This window comes from Branchiostoma belcheri, unplaced genomic scaffold, assembly GCF_001625305.1.
Source record: "Branchiostoma belcheri isolate BF01 breed outbred unplaced genomic scaffold, Haploidv18h27 scaffold27, whole genome shotgun sequence".
NCBI classification, from domain to species: Eukaryota; Metazoa; Chordata; class Leptocardii; order Amphioxiformes; family Branchiostomatidae; genus Branchiostoma; species Branchiostoma belcheri.
This window is the reverse complement of record NW_017803876.1, coordinates 3,090,491-3,112,600: the sequence shown is the minus strand read 5'-3', so window position 1 is coordinate 3,112,600 and position 22,110 is coordinate 3,090,491. Positions and strand designations below refer to the sequence as shown.

Here is a 22,110-nt window from a genome sequence, read left to right as displayed (position 1 = left end):
AAATCCGGCTCAAGTACATGCACATCGGTGAACCGGTTTTCTGCTTCATCCATTATAAAGGTCTCATTGTAATCTCTCATTCGTCATTGTATAATGTCTATTCGGAATATCACTGGAGACGTAAGTACCGTCAGAACGTTATCTGTTGGTACTGGACGGAGTACTTACCGGGCCGTACCAGACGCACCACAGGTACACCCGACCTGATATGTGGAATCGATTCAATCCACATATACCATTTTCAGGCCACAATAATTTCTGATTACAGTACCATGTGAAATGGCGCCATGCGATTTACTTTGACATAACATCCTATATATATCCCTTTTTACATGACTGTATACAATGGTATCTTTTTTCTGCCAAAGGTAGCAACACATACACATCATATATAAGAAAACGTAATATTTATACCAACATCACTATGATAGGCTCCATGAAAGGTGTTTATGAAATCGCCAATTTCAACTCTCCGACTCCTGTGTTCTAATGGTCACCTTTTCACAATGTACAGCCACGAAAACCGTCAGAACAAATCAACAAAATAGTAGTGACAAAACAGTCGCATCGGCGAAAACAAACTCGGCAATATCAAAATACCGTTCACGATTCTAGCATTAGAGGCTTAGAAATATCGTCCTTTAGATGATGCTACATGATTATTTTCTGCAGTCTTGTTTTGACGTACTGTGGTGACAAACGTAAAGCTAAGTAAAGGGGTCGGAGCAGACACTGATGATGCGGCATAACGTTATTACCCCTAAGTAGGTTCCAAAGTGCGATGATGTATTTAGCAGGGACTAATGAGTTGAGTGGTTTCAATCAGCGCGAGGCGCAATAGACAGGTAATGTCCGAGCGACGTGGGCCGTGCATGCATCTGTGCTGATTACTGTTAATGGATCAGTCATGGGTACACTGTACGTGTCATGGCACGAATACCCGAGTCCTTGGTGATTTTTCATCCACGAGGCAGCAGCAAATATAAGTCGTTATTTACACAAGGTGATGGATACTCCGGGAGCTCGAGCATCGGTGGACACGGCTAGAGATCATTTATAAGGTTGAAATCACACCATCCTTTCTCCTGTTGGAAGCTTATCTTCTCTGGGGAAAAAATACACCAGATTAACATCAATGTTTTCAGTACCTTGTACAGGTACATCATGCCAGGAGAATAGTCAGAGAAAATGTCTAACATAAAGCCTTTGATTCCAGCAATGAGGTATTGTTGGTAGAATACCATTGTGAAGGTAATGAATGACACCTGCCGTGCGCGGATGCTTGACTTGGCCCCTGACTGCTCTGTTGCTTCAGTACATAAGCAATACGTAAGGCAATGACTGTGCATGCTAGCCCAAAATTTGCGTCACTGAAGGTATAAATAAAGATATCCTACCGGGAATCCAGGGCTGTCAAAAAAAAAGATCATGCCGAACTGAAGACAGTGTCGTTGCCGTTTGTCTGTGCACTGATACTCTGGGGTGTGCCTACCCAGAAGAAGCTATAGTAAATGGCCAAAATGATGGCAGCGAGGGACACGAAAAACACATAGGCAAAGACGGTGGCGAGCCGCATCCACTTCTTGTTTGTCTTGCTGGCTATTTTCTCCTTCCTGCCGGAGCCGGCGGCCGAAGCGTTGTTGTCGGCGGCCACGGGGCGGATGATGGGGAGAGGCGCCGCGCCATGCTTGTGCTGCAGTTTGTTGGCCATTGACTCTCCCGGCTTCTCCACTCCCTCCGCGGATGGAGGGGCCTCTGGCTTCATCTTTGCACGCTGCGTTGTGACTGCTGCTCGAGATTAACCAGCCGCAGATGGAATGCTCTCAGCGTGTCCCCCGGGAAGCTTTGTGCAGTGTAGTTAACGGTGAACTGTGCCGTGTTCTACTGATAACTTGTAACGTGACCAGGGCTGCGTTTGATGGCAATGGAGTGCGATCCGCGTTTCAGTCCCCGCCGGGGGCTGAATTAATATTCATAGACTTGACGAGCACTGCTGCTTTTTATCATAGACATGATAGAGTTTCCCCACACTCGGACAGAGCCAACCCAGAAAATGTTAATGACTGATGAAAACGAAGCTACTTAAAGGCAGGTCTTTGCAAAAATCGTAGGCGAAAAAATGACAAACGTGATTGTCATTATCATGGGTCTATCATGTCCGACGCAAATCAGTGATTAGTGTGTGAAATAATTCTATTTCGCCCTTTCTTTTTACGTATACGTTGTCTGCTTTAGATTTTTTTCACCTTGTCAATCAAAGTTTCCACTACTTCGATATTATTTATCTCCAGTGGCGTGGTAATATATTATTGGCCATTCCAGGGCCATTCAAAGTGAAATGTTTGGTACTTTCTGCAATGCTGTAAACATTCGACAGGTGGCGTTCTCGGACCACAGATCACTGCATAGCATTACGAACCCATCGGCGACAGCGAGGTGTTGGGGAGGTAACACTTATCCTAAGCAGCAAGCGTTGTCGTTATAATTAACGGGCACAACACATGGCGGATTTCAGGGAGCAACATAGGGCAGATATCAGAGATAGCTTGTATGCGTGTTTTGTTCTTTACCCTCAACATGATGGAGAGAATGTTGTGTAACTGTTGGAAGGGGGAGGGGGGCTTGAAGCCAACAGTTGAACAGGTTACCTGTATCGAAGGGGCGTAATTAGGGGGCGGGGCAATCATCATGTCTCCTCAAAATTTGGCATAGCCGAAATGCTACTATGTATGTCTTTCCAGACATAATTTTGAGAGAGGTGTGGCAGTCAATATGCATATTGTTTCATGCAGCATTCATGCCATGGAAAACCAACCCATAGAAATTAAGATCATTTAAGTTAAGGTGATGGAAAGATGGAAAAGGTGTCAAATCCTGTTTGTTGATGGCTCAATGGGCATTCCTTATTCGTTCTATTATGTTTTGAAGTACATAATTTTCGTCTTTGTAATTTGCTTTGACTTCAAGCTCATTGCAAACAATACCACAGTATATGTATCACCACAAAGGAGTCCTCAGATTAATACTGCTGCAGCAGCTGCAATATGAATTTTTACACATGTTTTATCTATAGAAAGTCAGCTTCACTACAGAGTCATCAGTCATGTCCAGTTCCCTGGAGCTGCCTGGTGATGAGCTGGCCCTGCTGGACTCCCTGGCTTACGGCATGATCGCCATCTCCGTCCCGACCTTCCTCCTCCTCACGTTTGTCACCACCGCGCTGTACGGCCGCAACTCCACCCGGTTCATTGTGCCGGGTTTCCTGCCCGCCCGCGTGGCGTGGCTCGTACAGGAGCTGCCGGCGTTTGGAGTGCCGTGTCTCCTCCTCCTGGCCACGCCCGCAGACAGGCTGGCACATCTCCCTAACAGAGTCCTGCTCGCCATGTACATGCTGCACTACTTCCACAGGTAAGGTCAGGGATTTTGCTGGTTTGTGTGAACAAAATCTTGAACTTTGCATTCAAGAACATATTACACATTGACGTTAGCTGGATTTCTTGACTTAATAGTGAAGGTTGTGTTTCCAACTTCGTTTCAAGATTTTGTGAGTTAAGGGCCAGCAGTGCAGTGGTTGTGCAGTTAACCATGGCTGAAGCAGTTTAATGCAAAACAAATCGAATTGAAATGAAGAAGGGAACATGGTGCGTGCATAATAACACAGTAAGAGAAGACTCACTGCTTTTACTTAATCCTTGTATCTTTTCCCCTCTGCAGGTCTTTAATCTTCCCCTTGCTGATCCGTGGAGGGAAGCCCACCCCCCTGGTTCCCTTCCTCCTGGCTCTGCTGTTCTGTGTGTACAATGGTTACCTGCAGGCCAGGTACCTGTCACAGTATGCACAGTATCCAGACGGCTGGCTGACAGACCCCAGGTTTATTGTAGGTGTGTGTCATGAATCTAGCTCTTCTTACATAAGGCTGCTGAGATAATTCTGTGTGGTTCTCACAGTTAACTTTTAGGCCAAGGAGTTTGTATTTAGTTTTTTGTAGGTAGTTACCCCTTATGTTTAAAGCATAGTAGGGAGTTGAACCTGTGGCCAGGGCTCAGAGTTTAGTTAGCTCAGTTCTGAAAAGTGAGGTACACACAGACCAGACTAAGATAGTTGGTGTCCTGGCCAAGAGAACAATTGAATTTATGTTTCTGCATTGTGCTGGGATGACACATGTTTTTGTTGCAGGGGTCTTCATGTTTGCTGCTGGAATGGCCATAAACATTCACTCGGACCACATCCTGCGCAGCCTCAGGAAGCCTGGGGAGGCAGGCTACAAGATTCCACAAGGTAGGCTCCTTCTGACTGTTTTGAAAAGCTGTGTCTGGAGACAAGTGTAACATTTCCTGACTGTCCATTGACTGAGATTTTACAATTACTGGGAAACATCGTGGAAACATGTTACACCGTGGAGAATCTATCTTGTATTTTAAACTGTAGCTGAACTTTCATCTACACATATTAATTTCTGTTTTTATCACAGGAGGGATGTTCACATATGTTTCTGGTGCCAACTTCTTTGGTGAGATTTTGGAGTGGGCAGGGTTTGCCGTGGCATGCTGGTCTCTCCAGGCTGTAGCTTTTGCCACCTTCACCACTCTGAACATTGGACCTCGGGCCTTCACTCATCACAAGTAAGGGCTGCTTGGTCTCTGTCTCTCTGTTTGCATGATAAAATTATAAGAGAGTATGTATGTGTTTGTTTATTTGTTTGTTTATTTGTGTATACAGGTGTGAGTGTGTTTGTAGATGTATTGACAGACATGTACATGTATGTAGCTTTGTAGATTAAAAGTAAAAGATAGATTAATAAATTTGTCATGTACACTTTTGTATTGTACTGGTCTGGTATGTTTGGATTAACCTTGAACTTCCCTGTGCTTCTGTCCTGTTGTAGGTGGTACCTGCAGAAGTTTGACAATTACCCCAAGGACAGAGCAGCCATCATCCCCTTCTTGTTGTGATCTTCTCATTCCATCACTGTAAACCAGGATACCTCAAATTACAGCCATGAAAACAGAGGATGGTCAGGCAACACTGACCACGAGGGTTTAAGTGATAAGTTGTCATCTGTACATCCTATATCAAGATAGGTCCCACAGGTTGAAATGAACAGATATGTGTAGATACTAGTATGGGATAATCACCAAGTACATGTATTGATAAGAACAGTAAGTCGACAAGTGTTGTGTTGGTGGTGTGTTGTTTACTCTGTCCAGGGACATACAAGGCTTGATATACAACATGTGCAGTTTTAGAGGATTACTACTTTGTAACAACAACTTCTGTAACAGTCAATCTTAGTGTGTCCTGTAGTCTCAGTACTAGCAAGTAGCCAGATTCTAGATGCTAGTACCCTGCTTAAAATTTTTAAAAGGATCTTCTCACTACAATTTTAGGGTTGTATTCATAGCACTACTGAAGCAAAGACCATTATGTGCAATGGCAAAGATTTGAACCTTTTGTATTCAACACTGTTTCAGACTTGGAAAGCTTGCTTCTCTCAGGAATTGTCAAAGGAACAATTTTTACTCAGGAGAATTGAGGAGTGGATTTTTGGCCTGTATCAGACATGTTGTTCGAATGAAAGCTCTATAACTATGTGTTGTTGTTGTTTTTAACAGAATCTGTTTCAAATGAATTAGTTAAGCAGAATAATCAAATCCTGGATAGTGATTGTGTACTTAGGAGCTAACTTTTGATGACAGGTAATCTATTTCACCATAGAAAAATGATTTGTACAACCCATGTGCCAAATGTACTAGAAACATTGAGAACAACTATAACAGAATCCCGAAATTCATTGCAGTGTATATTGTTGGTATAGGTCTTCTATCCTATGCGTTATGATACTTTACTACAATAATGTTATCTACAAATAAAACGCACAAATCAAGTGGGACCATATTATAACATGCAGTTACAGGCTGGTTTGCTATATTTCATCTTTGGCAGTGTGTGGATCGTATTTTATTGCACTAGAATGAACTGCTTGGTTGTAGAGAATAAAGAAAGCTACACCACCAACAACGAGAATGACCAGATTCAGGCCTGGTCTCCGACCTTGGTGCTGAAACGATGCTGACCACTTTCCTTGTTGACACGTTCTTCTTGCAAAATATCACAAAGCGCATTTATCGGCTCAACACGTCACAGGGAGCACATGCGGTGCTTCTTTCGGTTCCACCTTCCTTGTAAACAGGATGTGTCCTTTGGAAATACATGAAGGTTCATTAGTTCAATCAAGAAGTCACGGGATGTAGATGTCCCATGCTGTGTTCAATCCCAAGCGACAGGATGTTCCCATGAAAACACATGAAAACGCCCCACAGTTGCCGAAGCAACGCTGTCGCGCAGCTGCGAGGACTGACCAGCTCATCCCACCTTTAATCATGTTCTTTTTAATGCCTCATTAAAGTCCACCGTCCACCTGATTGCTTTCCTACTTTTAGATGTAATCTTCTTCCGGACAGCTCACGACCTAGAAGGACGGACTGAGCTGTGAGAGACCAGCTCACGCCGTCTTCGCCTCCTGGATCTGGAGGACCGCCGCGTTGGCAGTGAAGTCAGCTTTTACAGGTGACGAGCACCCTTCATATTTCTAACTCTAATGTACTCGTAATGCCAGGTCTACAACCTGCATATGTATTATATTCCTGTTTCCGTAAGCCAGAATGTCTATGATCTTATCACTGATTTCCAGTTAGGCTCTTGTATTCAGTCTGAGTTATAAGTTAAGCAGGTGTCAGGTTTATATTGTGCATCCGCGCACAGGCACGACACTCTCCTAGCAGATGTTTCCGTCGAGGATTATTTTAAGAGAGAAAGAAGAATGGTGTCTGTTCTCCGTATGTTACAAGCTTGAGATAAAAATAAGTCTCAATGAATATTGTGCATGCCTACATTTGTCATCGGCATTTGGTTAAAAACCATTCATACATGAACCGTGCTCCCTTGGTGATGTCAGAGCTACCAATCCTATCATGACATAACATGTTATGTTGCATTATGTTATTTCAAGTCAGGATTCTCCCTCAAGAAATCACTTAAAATCTCCAGTAGGCCACGTGTATATCCTGGCTAAATACTAGATGAAATGAAACTTTTTCAAATCTGATAACCGGATTAAATGGAAAGTGGATTTCAAAACACGATCCGTTGTCTTCTACAGTCACCAAATTGTGCTTCTTGGTAATCTTATGCTACAGTAATAGCATTACGTTTTAACTTGCAAGAATATTTTCTGTATTCATAGCCTTAATTTTTCTTTCCTGGTTGCAGGCGCAGTGATGGCAGGCACACGAAGCTTGCCTTTGTGGCTGCTTGTATATTTCGCCATGCTTCACGCGGAGGAAGCCGGTTCTACCAGTGTAGTACCGGAGTCCCGTCACGCTGACACCCGCCCGCCCGTGTCCGAACCAGCCGGCACGGTGGCAGGCAGTCCCCTCCAGGTGACCGGTCCACCAAACCCGGCTGATCCCGACGGTGGCAGAATCAGGCAGAGACGCAGAGTCTTATTCCCGAGATTGCCGCCGTCATTCGCCGGACGAGTCCCCCCAGGACTGTCGCATGTTCCCAAGACAACCCCACGCCCGGACAACAGCCATCTTACTCGCCCTGGAACCAGCGAGCCCGGCCTGAAGAACGTGACCATCGTCAAGACTCCCACTGTTCCTATCCATACACGTACGTCCCTCCTCGGTGCTGACGCCGCCTCCGACGCCCTCTCTAGCGGTGCGACGACTGAACCTTCCCCGGTGGGAATTGCCACTGAGCCGCGTGTAACTGGTATCGGCTCGGAAAGCTTCAATTATACGGCTGTACCTGTACATGAGACCATGGACGCAAACAAGACAGGCCAACGGGAAGGGGACAACGGTCAATATGGTAGGCAATGATTGGTCTTCACACCATCCTTTACTTCTCGATATTTCATAACCATGTCTTATCACAGACGGCGTCGTGGTAAACAAAATAGTTCAACAGTTACAGGTGCATTTTGATAATTTCTGCAGGTGAGTTTCCTGGTTGCGGGGAGCTGGAAAGCTGTGAGGGCCGGTGTGGTGAGTGGAACAGTACCTTCAACTGCCAGTGCGACGCCAGCTGCCGGGAGTTTGGCGACTGCTGCCGGGATTATCACACCGAGTGTGAGACGACGAGAAACGGCACTGGTGGCGACCTTCAACCTCTCAAGGTCATAATGGCGGACTCCTGCCGCTGGCGATGCCACGACGACTCGCCAGCCTTCGCCAGGACCTGCTCCTGTGTGGCCGGGTGCGTCCGTGCTGGGACCTGCTGTGCTGATCACCACCTCTTGTGCATGCAGAGCGACGCAAGGGAAAGGGAGGAGGAAGACCTCGACGACAGACAGCCCCTGCAGTGTATCGGCACTCCTGGACTGCACGGCCACTACTGGATGGTGGCCACCTGCCCAGCGGCCGTGCGGGACGCTGCTGTACGGAACATGTGCGAGGTCTCGTCGGCGTCCGATCCGGATGAAGATGCCTTACGTCACGTGCCGGTGTTCGACACTACAACAAACACATCTTACCGGAACCTGTTCTGCGCACACTGTAACAACGCCACAAAGAAGCTGTCGTGGCAAGGTCTTGTCAGGTGCTTCTTGGGGGGCTCACTACGGAGAATGCTTACTCGCCCTGTAAGCAATCCTTACTGTGATTGGGAATTGGTTCCACCCGTCACGGAGCGACCCTGTGTACCACAAGTCATATATGATAGCCCAGACAGTAGCTGCGATAGGGATAGGTGTTCTTCTTACACAGCTAATGTGTACCTGAATGGTCCAACTGGTGTCAAGAAGTATCGCAACATCGATTGCGCTCGATGTGCTTCCTCGGGGCTCAGGCCAAATGTCACTTGCTCTAGAGATGCGGCCTTCCAGGGGGATCGTTTGCACAGCCGAGTGCCAACCCTGCGAATCATGTTCGACTTTTCCGAACTGAATAAAACGAAGGCACGCTACAACGGAAGGACCGGGACTCAGTCATGTCCTGTCGGCAAGGTATTCGACCCATTTCGACTCTCTTGTCGAAGTCTCATACATAGTGAAAGCCTCAAGTATGAGAACATTTCAAGACCAAGATTCGGAAACATTAATCACCTAAGAGGAAGGTCATCAAGTGGGAATATGCCAGCTATGGACAATCCAGTTACCACCCAGGGGAGAGGCATTTCTACATTACTCTCCAGCAATCCAAGCGACATGGGCAGAAACCCATCGGTGGGATCATCGACTTACGCTACATGGCCAAATGTCCAACCAGTAACTCCCACCATGCTTCCGCCAGATTCCTCCCGACAGAGTACAGTCTTAATTGTGACCAATAGTTCTTCCATGCTTCTCCTCTTAGTGTTTGCCTTCATCCACTTCATGATAGGTAAAAGTCGTCGCTCCACAGGTTCTGTATTACGGCTGCACTTGGTCTTGGCTCTCTTTCTGTTCCACGGTAGTCAGGCAGCCGGGCAGGTCATTCACTCCTCAGGGGGGCTCTGGAAGGTGGTTGTTGCGTGTACCATGCTGTTCTGCCTTGTTGCCAAACTGACGGCTTCCATGAAAGTTGGTGCGGCCTGCCAGTTCACGCGATGCAAGTCCACAGGCTCGTCTGGTGCCACGGCATGTGGCCCTCTGGTGCTCCTCTGGGCTGTTTCCGGCGTTGTTACCCTCACGGCAATCGTCCTTTACGATCCACAGCCGCGCTGTTTCGGGTCCTCCAGCGTTCCTTTTGATGGCATCATTTCTTGCTCCACGGCGCCGTACGCCACTGTCACCTCCTATGGTGGCGTCCTGTGCCTCAGCACCGCAGCTGACGTGTTCTTCTTCACATCAGCCGTCTGCCGCTCCCGTCTGAAGGCGCGATTCTGGAGGTTGTCCAAGAAGGACCTGACGGAAGCGATTTTGGTATCTGTTCTGCTGACTGTCGTCTTCACAACCAACCTGATCCTCTCTGCTTTCTCCTTCCAGACAATGAGTTACGTGTCTATTCTCGCCTCCTCCCTGCTTGGTGGCCTCGTGGCCGCCGCGAGCCTCTGCAACATGGAGACTAAACAGTCGCACAAAGAGAAGCTGGAGAGCTGCAGTCAGGAGGAAAACATCGTGATGGGATCAGCTATCTCCCTGGTTAGCTTTCGTCAGATTGAGCAGTGAACAGTTTCAGCCTGTCCTGCAGGAAGTCTGCGTTTCTTTGTTTTCTTGGTTGATTGGTGTGTGATTTAATTGGTTGGTTGGTTGGTTGGTTGGTTGGTTGGTTGGTTGGTTGGTTGGTTGGTTGGTTGGTTGGTTGAATTGTTGGTTGGATAGTTGGTTCTTCCGTCGCTTGTATGGTTGCGAAGTTGTGGTTTATTTATACGTTTATTTCTGAACAAGATAGATCAATCGTTATTAATGAACTATAGCTACATGTATTTTCTCTGTATATGTATATTGTCTTTGGTAGATAGACAGTAGTTTGACTATTGAAAGTATGCGGGAAATTGACTCCGGTATTTAAATCAATAGTTACAAAATGTAAGTAAAACTCAATATTTGACGTAACACATCAGCCTTTAATCACATTTCACTGAGTAACAAATAGTAATGCTCTATTGTATACTGTGTCCTATACTAGCGACTAGCGGTTGTGTTACGTCGAAAGGTCAATGGTCTCATACATGTCGGATCTTTATTACGCACCCACGGTAAATGATTAAATGTCCCCATTTCTTGGAACGATTTAACATTTTGTTTCGCCTGGTTTGATTGTTCTAGTTTCCATTTTATCTGAACGATAAGAAGTCATTTACTCTCGGCAATATATTTTCACTGCTCACACGTATTAAAGGTCACCTTACTGAGAAACGATCCGCAGCAAAAGTCAGTCGTTGATAAAGAAGGTAAAGAATGGAGCCGAGGCAAGGGGAGACACCTGTGTTGGTGTGTCTTGCGACTGAGGTACAGCTACAACGATGCCCCAAAAATAGCATTATCTTCACGTGGGGATGACGATGCTACTAGAATGCATTATTTGTTGCGTACGCCGTTGAATTGAATGAATGTTCACTGCGCTAGTGTCAGTGAAATGTCTCACACGATCAGTAGTAGGCATCGATCAGTAACGTCACTATTAATAATACGTATTGGTACAAGCGTGGGTGTTTTGGACACAGTGTAATAAACAATACGTAATTAAAACTTTCTCACAGAAAATGTGGAACTATGTATGGGCTATGGTTGAGCAATCTTTGTCCGTAGGTTGATAGAGCTGCGTTATCTTAAACACGACACCGCTAATAATTACTACGCAGGTCTGGCTTGTATATTATGATTATGTATGCTCATGCTATTGGCTTGCATCCCAGATGAGCTTATCCCAAATGAACGATTAGAAATGTCGTGTCTAAAGATGTTCCTCTTCTCAGACTGTTCGATTTTTGCAAATTTCAAACGGCAGTTAATATATATAATGGGATGAGTCCCAACACCATATTTTCGTACATTCGTCTGCGACGTCAACGTGTACGCTAATAGCACGTATATGTTTTATCTTCAGAATAACAATTCCCGACAGCCCCTATCCTCTGAGCTTAGCAAAGTAACAGACTTGAAAGGTATACCCAGGGGTTATGAGCTGTTATGTGTTCCGCCCCCGGGCTCTGTCACTGCATGATAGGCCGTCCGTCAGCCATCCTAAAGAGATAGGGCATCCGCGTCAGACCGTCTACAAATTCCCTGCACTGAAGGTTCCCGTCCCCGTCTTCATCCAGCTCCTGGAAGATCTTGTCCGCCACCTTCCGTAAGTCCGTCTCGGCCAGCTCTAACTCCTCTAAGGTGGCATCAGGGCTCCGCAGCTCGTACATCAACTGTGTGGGCGGCAAGTACAACGCGTTAACATCACACGGTCATTACCTATGATCTAGCGGATAGGCCATGTATTTTCGTCCGTTTCATAAAGAAAAGTTTTCGACCATACTGTAAATCGTACAAAGCAGGTGCAAAATGTGCAAATATATGCCGTAATTGCACTAATGGTAAAAGCAATTCGAAAGAAAAAGAAGAAAATGTGAAGAAATGAAAATGAAGAGTCTATTATTCATCATACAATACTCTATGTGTTAAGTCATTTGTTCAACCTTCATGACCACGTAGATTTCATAATGAAGTCAACGTTTTTGCCAAACTTTATTTTTATTTGCACGCTCGCATCAGTTTTGGGGTTCCCAGAGGATGTCATTTATATAGTCAAATCAACATGGTCATATAGAGAGGGAAGAGAATAGCGTCATATGATCGCCCCAGTGAATGTATGATTCATTAAAAAGAAGCTATGCGCTTTCTAAAGGAACCAACAAGAGTCTGCACGGTCGACCTTAGATGTAGGTCACTTATAAGGTGAATTTCTACTTGTACGTTAGCAGTAGGATATTATTCAATTTCCTCATGCGATGGCCGTTGAGCAACAACCAACAGGCCTTACGACATATTTCATGTTTTCTGAATCGGTAACTTCGCCAGTCAGTCCACGAGCATAATGTTGCCGCTGTCCGGGGCACTCCAGGACACGCAGCGGGTCGCTGTTTGATGACGCAGGAAGGCCGAAGCCCGGCTTTGTGGGGTCATGGTTGTTCTCTAGGCGGCTTAGATACGTGTGTCACCATACTCCTTTTTCACTGAAGGCTGCGACCGCCTGAGGGACCACAGATTTGACAGATCGCTCAACGAATTTCATATATAAAGAAACAGTCATTTAACTTGTGTGTTCTGTAATCTTTTTAATTATACTAAACATCATATTCCAATTATGAAATCAAAGGTAACACAAATCCAGTTTTGGTCGCTGTACGGTTGCCCAGCTAAGGGATCATCGTCTTATGGAAAGGGGGCCTTTGTGATGGTTTAGTGACAGTGAGATGAGTCGCACAGATACTTTCTGAAAAAAGTGGGAACATCAAATAGATAGATGTGTCAGAGTGTGTTTATTCAATTTTAATAAGCTACGATGTCATTAGCGCTTAGAGTTGAGCTAATAAGTTATTTATCCTGCATATTTATTGCAATGGCAAATGTATAATCCAGTATGTTTTTCTCAAATGGTAATAATGTTAGCATCATAAGCTTTGAAAGATTACTGCTGGGGATTTGTTCTTGATAGGGAATATTGAGAACTGTGACTCATGTTTATTAACTGTTATAGGACATTATCTTCCAATTGCTACAGCAGTGGGAAAGTGTATTAGTGTCATATCTACCAAATTTGTATTTAATTACAAAATACCGCGATGTTGTCTGTAATTAATTCCCTCTACTGTCAGGTGAAAATTAATGGTGTTGACAAACTCGGCTGGTAAGTATCTCAAGAGACCAGAACCTGGGAACAAGAGTTATTGAAATCTCGTTCATCTCAGGCGGGCCGGCCCTCCGTGCCCGGGGCTCACGCACGCTTGCCGCCGGGCTGGAGTTGATGAGATGAAGGCTTTTTACTGACGGTATGAGCTGTAGGGCCCTTGATGGAATAAGCACAGATCCAACCTAATGTTCAGGCTTACTCCTAAAGACGTGCACGCGTCTTCATTTCCCAGAAAGAACGAAATGACATCTCGCTACTGGGATGAAGATACGGTTCCGGGAAGGACCCTCGAAGACAGATATAGAAAGTCCCGCAGCAGTTCTAAGCCCTTCCTTGTTGGCTATCGATGACGATATTCGCGTGGTAAATTGAAATGGTAACCCCTTTGTCCTGAATGGCCTTCCAGCTGTAAGTAGTATAGAATCGGACCCTATTTACAGGTAACTTACGACGTGTCACATCAAGGAGGGTAACTTCCTTTGACAGGCCTAGGTACAGTGACTATATTTCATCCTAACGAAACCCCAGTGGTGTACCTGCTACGCGGGTATAAAGGAAGGTATGTTTTTGTTTTACTATTGAGGCTCTGAACAGCCAATTGCAACATGCATAAAAACCTGACTGAAAGACGCACGATAAAGCACCTGCCATTGTAGCCGAGTTGTGACGACTCCGTGGCTTTAGAGCAAAGGGAACTTGATAAAACACTTGCCCGAGACTCTACTTAAACACACCAGGACGCAGATAGGACGGCTCTTACAAGTTCCCTTTGAGCCGGAGCCATGCCCTCGGCACAATTATTGGACTGGAGTAACGAAAAAGAAAGGAAGATGGGGAGAAAGTGGCGCAAGAACAACTACATTCGGTCTCCGTGCCATTCGGACCTACTCGCTCACTCTGTTGAGATTTCGTTTTGTACAGAAGAGATAGAGATTTTACAATCCGCGGATTGCCAGCCTATGCATATGTTATCGTAGTTTCCTGACTCCTAGTTGACATCGGACCTCCTAGTTCCTGCGTTCTCCATTATAAAACACCGCAGGTCCACAGGAACTCGTGTTGAGTGAGGAAGCAGGGATGAAAAGTTCGGATTTTGTCTCCACATCTCCTGAAGCGCGGCGGTAATGCGCGGGAGCTCCTTATCAGGCGAACACAGCCAGCCAGGAACTGCGTTGGCGTGATTTGTGGCGGTGGCGCAAAACCAGAGGCAAGATTGTTCCATTTGGCGCCTCCGTGCCTCTGTAAGGCGTGCCGTGGTACGGGCAAGACGTCCGTATCTGGAGATTGATCGCTCCGCGGAGTAAGTCTTCATACTCCTAACAATTTCCATCATATCTCAAGCCTGAGCCGTTTGCCGCTGCCTAGTAATTCTCGCTAAAGAAAGCGGTGGGCGTTCTCTGTGTAAACCAACAAAGTTTTAAAATCTCTTCATCTGTCATTTTTGACAGAGATCGTTATTCGCTAGCTGGTGGGATCAAGCATATTTTTGTCATTTGTTGGAGGTTGAACAGGAGAAGAAGAATTGGCTGATGTGTGCTTTTTCGGTGACAATATTGTCCTGTGGATGCCTGACGCTACGCTGTAGCTCAAGTGCCATACGCACGCACAAAGCCCTATCTCGCTATTTCCCTGGGCCCTGTGTTAGCTCGTGATAAGAAGATGCATGGGTCGAGACGCAAATCTTCCCAATATGTTCCCAGATCTGTGTAAATCTCGGTGATTGCTCTTGCTCTAGGTCCTGACTGCATGCCTACTTGAGCGCGAGACGAGAATTCGTGATGAATGCCGGAGGAAGCTCAGCTACAGTAGCCCGAGGACTCTTCTAATGCGCTTATGTACCACAGCCTACACTGATGTATGGCGGGAGTACATGGTTTCAGGGGATGGTTCAGACGGAGGTTGAGGACAAGATGAGGCCGCCTTAAAAAATGTCGGAAATGGCGAAGGGTGGAAATTACTGAACTGCTTTCTGCGGCACGTGCCGAGGAAGGGGACTGTAGTGAATGTACAAGCGGGCAAATCAGAACCAATCACAGAGGACGCAGCTCCGTTAACCCGAGAGAATCCAATTCACCTCGATCTGAGCTTTTAACACCCCACACGTCTATTCCCCCTCGGATGAGGTATGATTACACTTCTCCCCTAAGGTAGTAATCATCCTGCAGACTAGAGCTGTAACTACGAGCACTATAGTACTGGTGAAGTTCGGCGCCGTGAACGTGGAGGTTTTTTTTTTGAAGCTGTGATGCTTCTCTGTGATATAAATCTTTCTTCTTCTCCCAACAAAGTTAACTTCCAGCACTGGTCATTAATCATACATTTATTATCATTCGCAGAGCTCACAACCAGGATGATACACTGTTTAATCCGTACTGCCGGGGTTTTAAAGTATCAAAGCTGGAAATCCCTAAAAGCCCATGGAATGCCCCTGTAAGCCGGTGGAATGCCAAGGTAATGCCACGGGCACCCTAGCCGGGTGATAAATCTGACAAGTAGACGCCACAACTGGCCCATGCCGAACGATTAGCACCGACATTAGCCTGCGTTACGTCTATCTGAGGAACTTGAAGTCAATTCAGCATGCTCGGAATGACTCCCAATACATAAAAGTCCCATTACCGGGTAGTGTTTTAAGAGCGGCGCTGTTGCTCTGAATCCCGGGGTCGTCTCCGTGCTGTTGCATGTAATGATTCAGAACGTGCGTGCCTGATGAATTGTCTCCGGACCTTTTCATGGGCAGATTTGGTACCATGCAGATCGGATTACAAACCGGTGGGGGAATGTACGGGATTGCTTGTTGCTCCCCAAATCCGCCCTGACGTTGACCTTCCCGGTATTATACTGAATACTGATGGGAGTTAAGTGCTCAGCAGCGCTGCCGTAGGGAACGTTTCTTTCAAGGAAGTTATTGAGAGGCAGATTTCAAAGCATTTGCCATGTATACTGAAATAATCCCCCATATTATACCCCAGGATCATCGTCACTCGATAAAAGCAAAATTAATCTCTGGCCTGTCTGTGTTTTCATATCTTTTCCCCTGGAGGGATTAACTCGTGAACAGGGTTGTAAACTGCATACATGTAGGTACTGGAATGGCACATGAGCATATCATATAGAAAGGTGAAAAGCAAGCTGATGAACACTCATAGTCTTGTCTTCTCCGTCTACTGATTTACACAAGACAAGTATAGAGCTGCAGCAGCTTTCGCAGCAGCTCGATTGGTAGCATATCACACTTTCACAGCACCCTGACGAGTTGAACTTAGAAACTGCTGAATGGCATCCACCTGAGTAGCTGGATAAGTACAAATATAATGAATTCCAATATGCTTCAGCGGCCCGGGGAGTATTTTCCAATTATTGCTCGCTGCTGAACGATAAAGTATCTGATTTATTCTAAAAACAATGGCTCACCGCGTAGTTGTGATAAAGGATGAATAGGTGAAATGAGCTTTGTGTTTACAACCTGACATGGCCATCAATTCCTATAGGACTTAAGACATTGCCAAGTAATATTACATACGAGATGATAATGCATTAATACGATACGCCCTGCTTTACTTAGTTATCTTTACTAGTATTTCGTGGTTGTTTACAAACTTATTCCAACGTCAAAACTTTTTCTTAGAAAAGGGTAAATGCCACGGGGCCACGTAGCCAGTCTATTTAAACCCTGCATGAATGATGGTTACTCCGGGAAGAACTTGGCCCTGGATCACGTTTATTGCGACAGACGTGGCAGTGAGCGACTGCCTTGTAGCAGGAGGATTACACGAGAGAAGCCAATTTACTTTCCCGGATAGGCCAACCCGACCCGGAGTCACCCACACCACGGGGGCCAGCCCCTGGGTCCCGGCCGCCTCCCGGAGAAGGTTATTGTCTCAGTAGAGGACCCACTAATGAGACGACATGGGGACATCTGGGGTAAAAGGTTGCAGTCATTCGTCGCCAAACAACAAAGTAGATGTTTCCGGTCTGTCTGTCTGCAGTTTGAATTCAATATATCATTGTATGAAAACAGTTCGGACGGTTCTACAATTGTGGTCGCACCTGACGGTCGCCTTTAGCTGCTGATAGAAATTACATACACAGAGCCACGACTTTACTGTCCAACACGAAACGCGGTCACGGATTATGTAATTGTGTATTAAACCACTCTAATCCAAGGGTTAAATCCAACTGTAAACCCTGCCTCAGCTGTCTTCGTTACGTACGTAATGTAGCCGGACAGGTGTAACGGGGCTCCTCATTCATTTTTTATCCTCGTGTACGACTTAGAAGAAATGTATGCTAGCAAATGCAGGTACAAGTACATGATGATAATACAGCAACATAAACTACAATACATATACCGTATGATAGATATGAAAATTGACCCAGATAGTAAAGTAAAGGAGCGCAGCTGGGGCAGGAGCAAAGATGATACCATGAACATTTGTAATCGGGATCGAATCCGCTGGAGATAAAAAAGAGTGGTAGGGAGTAGATATGGTGAGTATGAATGACTTTCACTTTCTTTCTGCTGACTTTACCTTTGGACACCAAATGTGTAGTAGAGTTAGAAAGCAGGGAGAATGTTAATAATACCAGCCGGTCTTGCAGAATCTACAGTCGTCACGAGGAATTCTCGCTGCTACAGCTGAAGCTAATGGAGATTCCCACAAAAACGTCGGAAACACCTTCAGCACCAGGGACAGGGCAACCCAATCACTTCGCAATGTGAAACATTAAAGCTTGGATCTATTGAAAAGTTTACAAGGTACACGCTGTATATACCTGCCATCAAAGTAGGCCAGGCTCTTATTTAGAGCAATCCACAAGAGAACCGTTTTCGATAGAAGAGATATCTGTTATCACCAACTCTGAAAGATGCCGTTGTTCAATTTACGATTCTTCCTTCTGACGCCCACCAACCAGATATCAATTGCGATCTGTTCTATTCGCCTATCCTTCTTATAAAGGGGCCATCAGCCGTTAGTCGTATGACATCGCAGGTCCTCCAGAGTCCGCGCTCGAGAATAGTACAATTAATCTCTGGTATGTCCTACACCCCCCCCCCGAGAGATTAAAAAAAAGATATCTGTTCGTGTAGTAAGAGTAAATATTTCATAGAATCAACCTAAACCTTTAATTTCAATGCGTAACCTCGTTCTATCCCATCAGCAAATATTCTAACATGATTCTCCATGTGTAACTAAGAATTCGAAATTTGCTATTTTAATGCAGCGGTGCTTCGTGTAACATGATGCAGCTGGCATCTGACTGCAAGTTTCTTGTTTGATCAATGATCCATTTTGATTAATTGAATGATTAATTGAATAAATGGTTAACATGAACCTTTATATTCGCGCCCCATGTATATTGTAGCAAACACTCCCCACAGATAAACCATGGATGACGGGCGTTACATGTTATCTGATTCGACCAGTATATATAGAACGACAGGGGATGTATTTTGTCAGGTTCTTTAATCCATCCGTCCATCAATTCATTCGCTGACCCATAAGCGTGTGTCGTGCATCTTCTCGTCTAATCAGCCTGTAACAAGATCCCCGGGTAGAAAGGAAGCGCCCATGTGGTGGGTTTCGCGTAAATGGTTTCTTTAACGTTAATCGTGGCAGGGGAATACAGGGCAGTGCCTGTCGACACGACTCGGGTCACACGACTGTTTGAAATAGATGGATTCAGTCCGCTTAACCTTTGCTTTTATTACCATTAGGCTAGCAGAAATATGTTTGTATAAACAAAGTTGATCATTGCAGACTTACAAATAATTGAAATACAAGGAGAACGTGACGTCGCTAAATCGTGACACCGACTAGACAGAAAACGAAAGACCGTTTGATTGCACATGCAACAGTGATAAGGACTGGAGTAATGGCAGCTGTGATCTTTTCAGCCATTTCGGGTGATGAAAAGAGGCGTTGATGAGTCTCAAAATGGTAACTTTGGTCCCGAGATGCACGAGTCGGTTCGCAGTGGACCATCAAGTGGTCGTAGTGCGAGTTATCTGAACTCCACGTCAACTACGCTGCGTATTACTTTTGAACCTTAATGCACAATCAATGGACAAGGGAACTGTAACGTTAACTATACTCGCCGGTGTGTCTTTATGCTGTCGTAGAATAAATGACATCGTGCAAGGAGAAAGTCAAAATCGGAGCAGAGCGTCTAAAGCGGTACTTACCGACCTAGCGGAAACACATATTTCTGGCATTTTTAGACTAGACATGCAATCTCAAGCAGGAAGACAAAACATCATCGCTTCGTGTATGGTGCGTGTGCTACTCGGAAGATGTATAGACTCTCTCCAATTCACCCCACTATCAACACCTCGCAGTTTGTGTACAGACACGGGCATGACGAATGACTTTGCCGGCAGGGGACCAACCTGTGAGCTGTAGATTATTGAAATCATATATGAATTGCAGGTGTCTGAGGCTCTAACTCTGTTGAAGCGTGTACAGTTCTCCCTCCCCTAAATAAACTGGCGTTTAGACATGGGATGTACAGCCGTACCTTTAGTACATGTAATAGCTCCTGCATGCTGATTTCTCCGTTCCCGTCGAGGTCATACATGTTGAACGCCCACTTCAGGCGCTCCGGAGTCGTGCCCCGCAGCAGCGCGCTCATGCCGCACATAAACTCCTTGAAGTCCACGGTCCCACTGCCGTCCCGGTCGAACGTTCGAAAGATCTGCTTGGCCAAACACTCCTTCCTCTCCAGATCTCCTGACTGGAAGGACCCGGTGTAAAACGCCACGAAGCGCTCCTCCTTCAGGTGTCCGTCCGGACAGTCCTTCAAGAACAGCTTGTACCACTTCTTAATCTCGCTCCTGTTGAAGTAGGTGATTTCCTCGAGCTGCGTGAACATCTGACTGATGGACCGTTTTTTTCTGACCATCTCTGCCCTGCCCCCGAAACTTCCCCAATACTTCGCCCATGTGCCCCGGGAAGTGTTGCTAGGCCGGTCCCAGCAGCATGACAGTTGGTACGGGAAACTGCAGGATTCCTGAGCAGGCCAGCGGAAGAAACAACATCGGCGGCTGACTCCAGACTCAGCCACGTGCTTCTCGTCCAATGGGAGCGGAGTAGGAGGATTTCTGTACTTTATCATCCGTGGCGAATGGTGAGGCCGTAACGGAATTAACAGCATTGGCGGGCGTCTGTATGTCACGGTGAATACTATTCTACATGTGTGTAACCATATTAGCTATCCTGTATAAACTACCTGTTTTCTATTCTTATTTATTCTTTCTACACATGCGAAGAGTTAGATCAACCCCTGGTTAACTCTCATTACGCGTACATATGGTATCTATCCACAAGCCTTAGCCAACATGATTGTAAAAAAAGCTCTTAAACAAGTCGGCAGGCATTTGAAGGAAACGTTGCGAGAGGAAAGCTGGCTAAGATTCAGGACACACGCAGTTCGTGTTGTTCATTTTAATCTTCACTCCTAGCTTCAAAATGACCACGAAGCTATGCAAATCAAAGAGTATGTTCCAGGTTATTACCAGAGAAATAAAACACTCGCTGTGTTTCTTGGTAACGTTAGAAAGCGATAAAAGTTGCGTGTATGATGCAGGATTATAAAGGAAGGCGGATAAGGAAGATACATGGCGCTGATAACAATCACAAAAGGAAAGACAGACTGCAGCGAGCATAATAAGGCCGTGCGTAGGTGTATGGGATTTTACCACGTATGACATACGCACTGAAGTCGACCTAACGTAAAAATTTCCCCAACACAATTTGCCCTTCGTGCGAACTTCAAGAAAGATGTTTCCACTTAACGATCACTTTTCGTGACGCTTCTAGCTGAATATATGGCATATATGCATAATCTAATTGATATCATATTGCCGAATGAATGGGAGAATGTATAGACTCTGTCAGTCTAATCGCCTGCACAGTTATACACGCATGGGAAGCCCAGGAATTTAAGTGGTCACTGACGTCAAATCGCCCCACCTAGTGAGAAGCATGCGAATATAGGCTGAAATTAGCGATCCGTTACAGCAGTTATAGATTGGTTTACTGCATTAGCAAGAAAAACATGACGCATACAAGTATTTACGCACGCAGCAAGGCGCTAAAGTGCCAGACGTTAAGTGTATTCTGTAAAGTGTATTACAAAATGATCACGACAGCCATGTCCCACGACATCCAAATGTCTTCCAAATTACCCCATGGCGTCCTAGCCGAGCATACAAGGTAAAAGTCACTTGGTCTGCCAGGAAGTCACGCATTTCTCACATCCACCAGCATCAAGTACTTTTTCTGCGCCCTGCAGTCAGTAATACATGTCCATAAACTATTGGTTTCATAATGCACCGCAGTCTCGAAAGAACCTGACTCATTTTTCTAAGTTGTCAACATGAAACGTGACTGACTGTGCTTTCCTGTCCCTGTTGCTGACTGTGTTTCCCTGTCCCTGGTGCTGACTGTGTTTCCCTGTCCCTGGTGCTGACTGCGTTTCCCTGCTCCTGGTGCTGACTGTGTTTCCCTGTCCCTGGTGCTGACTGTGTTTCCCTGTCCCTGGTGCTGACTGTGTTTCCCTGCCCCTGGTGCTGACTGTGTTTCCCTGTCCTTGGTGCTGACTGTGTTTCCTTGTCCCAAGCGCTAACACTTTTTCCCTGTCCCTGACTGTTTCTTTTTACTGTGCTCTGATATATCTTGCTTCAAAGTCATCATCAAGCAGTGCCATTTTTGCGAAAGCTGACTGCGGCAAAATCAGCACAGTAAAGTTCCCTTACCATCCTCAGAACTTCAGACGCTTG

At 45.7% G+C, this 22,110-nt stretch overlaps 4 protein-coding genes across 4 annotated transcripts; 2 read left to right on the top strand and 2 right to left on the bottom strand.

Moving 5' to 3' along the window:
• Positions 1 to 166: 166 nt before the first annotated feature.
• On the bottom strand, positions 167 to 1,942 carry LOC109472152. The gene has a single exon (XM_019771726.1). It carries the CDS (start codon positions 1,763 to 1,765, stop codon positions 1,427 to 1,429), a length of 339 nt encoding a protein of 112 aa, XP_019627285.1. The 5' UTR covers positions 1,766 to 1,942; the 3' UTR covers positions 167 to 1,426.
• A 444-nt stretch (positions 1,943 to 2,386) lies between these two features.
• Positions 2,387 to 5,898, top strand: LOC109472328 (3-oxo-5-alpha-steroid 4-dehydrogenase 1-like). The gene is made up of 6 exons (XM_019772025.1): positions 2,387 to 2,548; positions 3,074 to 3,408; positions 3,715 to 3,881; positions 4,177 to 4,278; positions 4,472 to 4,622; positions 4,886 to 5,898. The coding sequence occupies exons 2-6, from the start codon at positions 3,104 to 3,106 to the stop codon at positions 4,950 to 4,952; spliced, it is 792 nt and encodes a 263-aa protein (XP_019627584.1). The 5' UTR covers positions 2,387 to 2,548; positions 3,074 to 3,103; the 3' UTR covers positions 4,953 to 5,898.
• Positions 5,899 to 7,277: 1,379 nt separating this feature from the next.
• Positions 7,278 to 10,153, top strand: LOC109472148. The gene is made up of 2 exons (XM_019771722.1): positions 7,278 to 7,875; positions 8,004 to 10,153. The coding sequence occupies exons 1-2, from the start codon at positions 7,278 to 7,280 to the stop codon at positions 10,151 to 10,153; spliced, it is 2,748 nt and encodes a 915-aa protein (XP_019627281.1).
• Positions 10,154 to 11,420: 1,267 nt separating this feature from the next.
• LOC109472338 (neurocalcin homolog) lies at positions 11,421 to 20,213 on the bottom strand. Its single transcript, XM_019772048.1, has 2 exons — positions 19,848 to 20,213; positions 11,421 to 11,844 (listed from the first exon to the last, which is right to left on the bottom strand). The coding sequence occupies exons 1-2, from the start codon at positions 20,199 to 20,201 to the stop codon at positions 11,641 to 11,643; spliced, it is 558 nt and encodes a 185-aa protein (XP_019627607.1). The 5' UTR covers positions 20,202 to 20,213; the 3' UTR covers positions 11,421 to 11,640.
• Between the last annotated feature and the right edge of the window lie 1,897 nt (positions 20,214 to 22,110).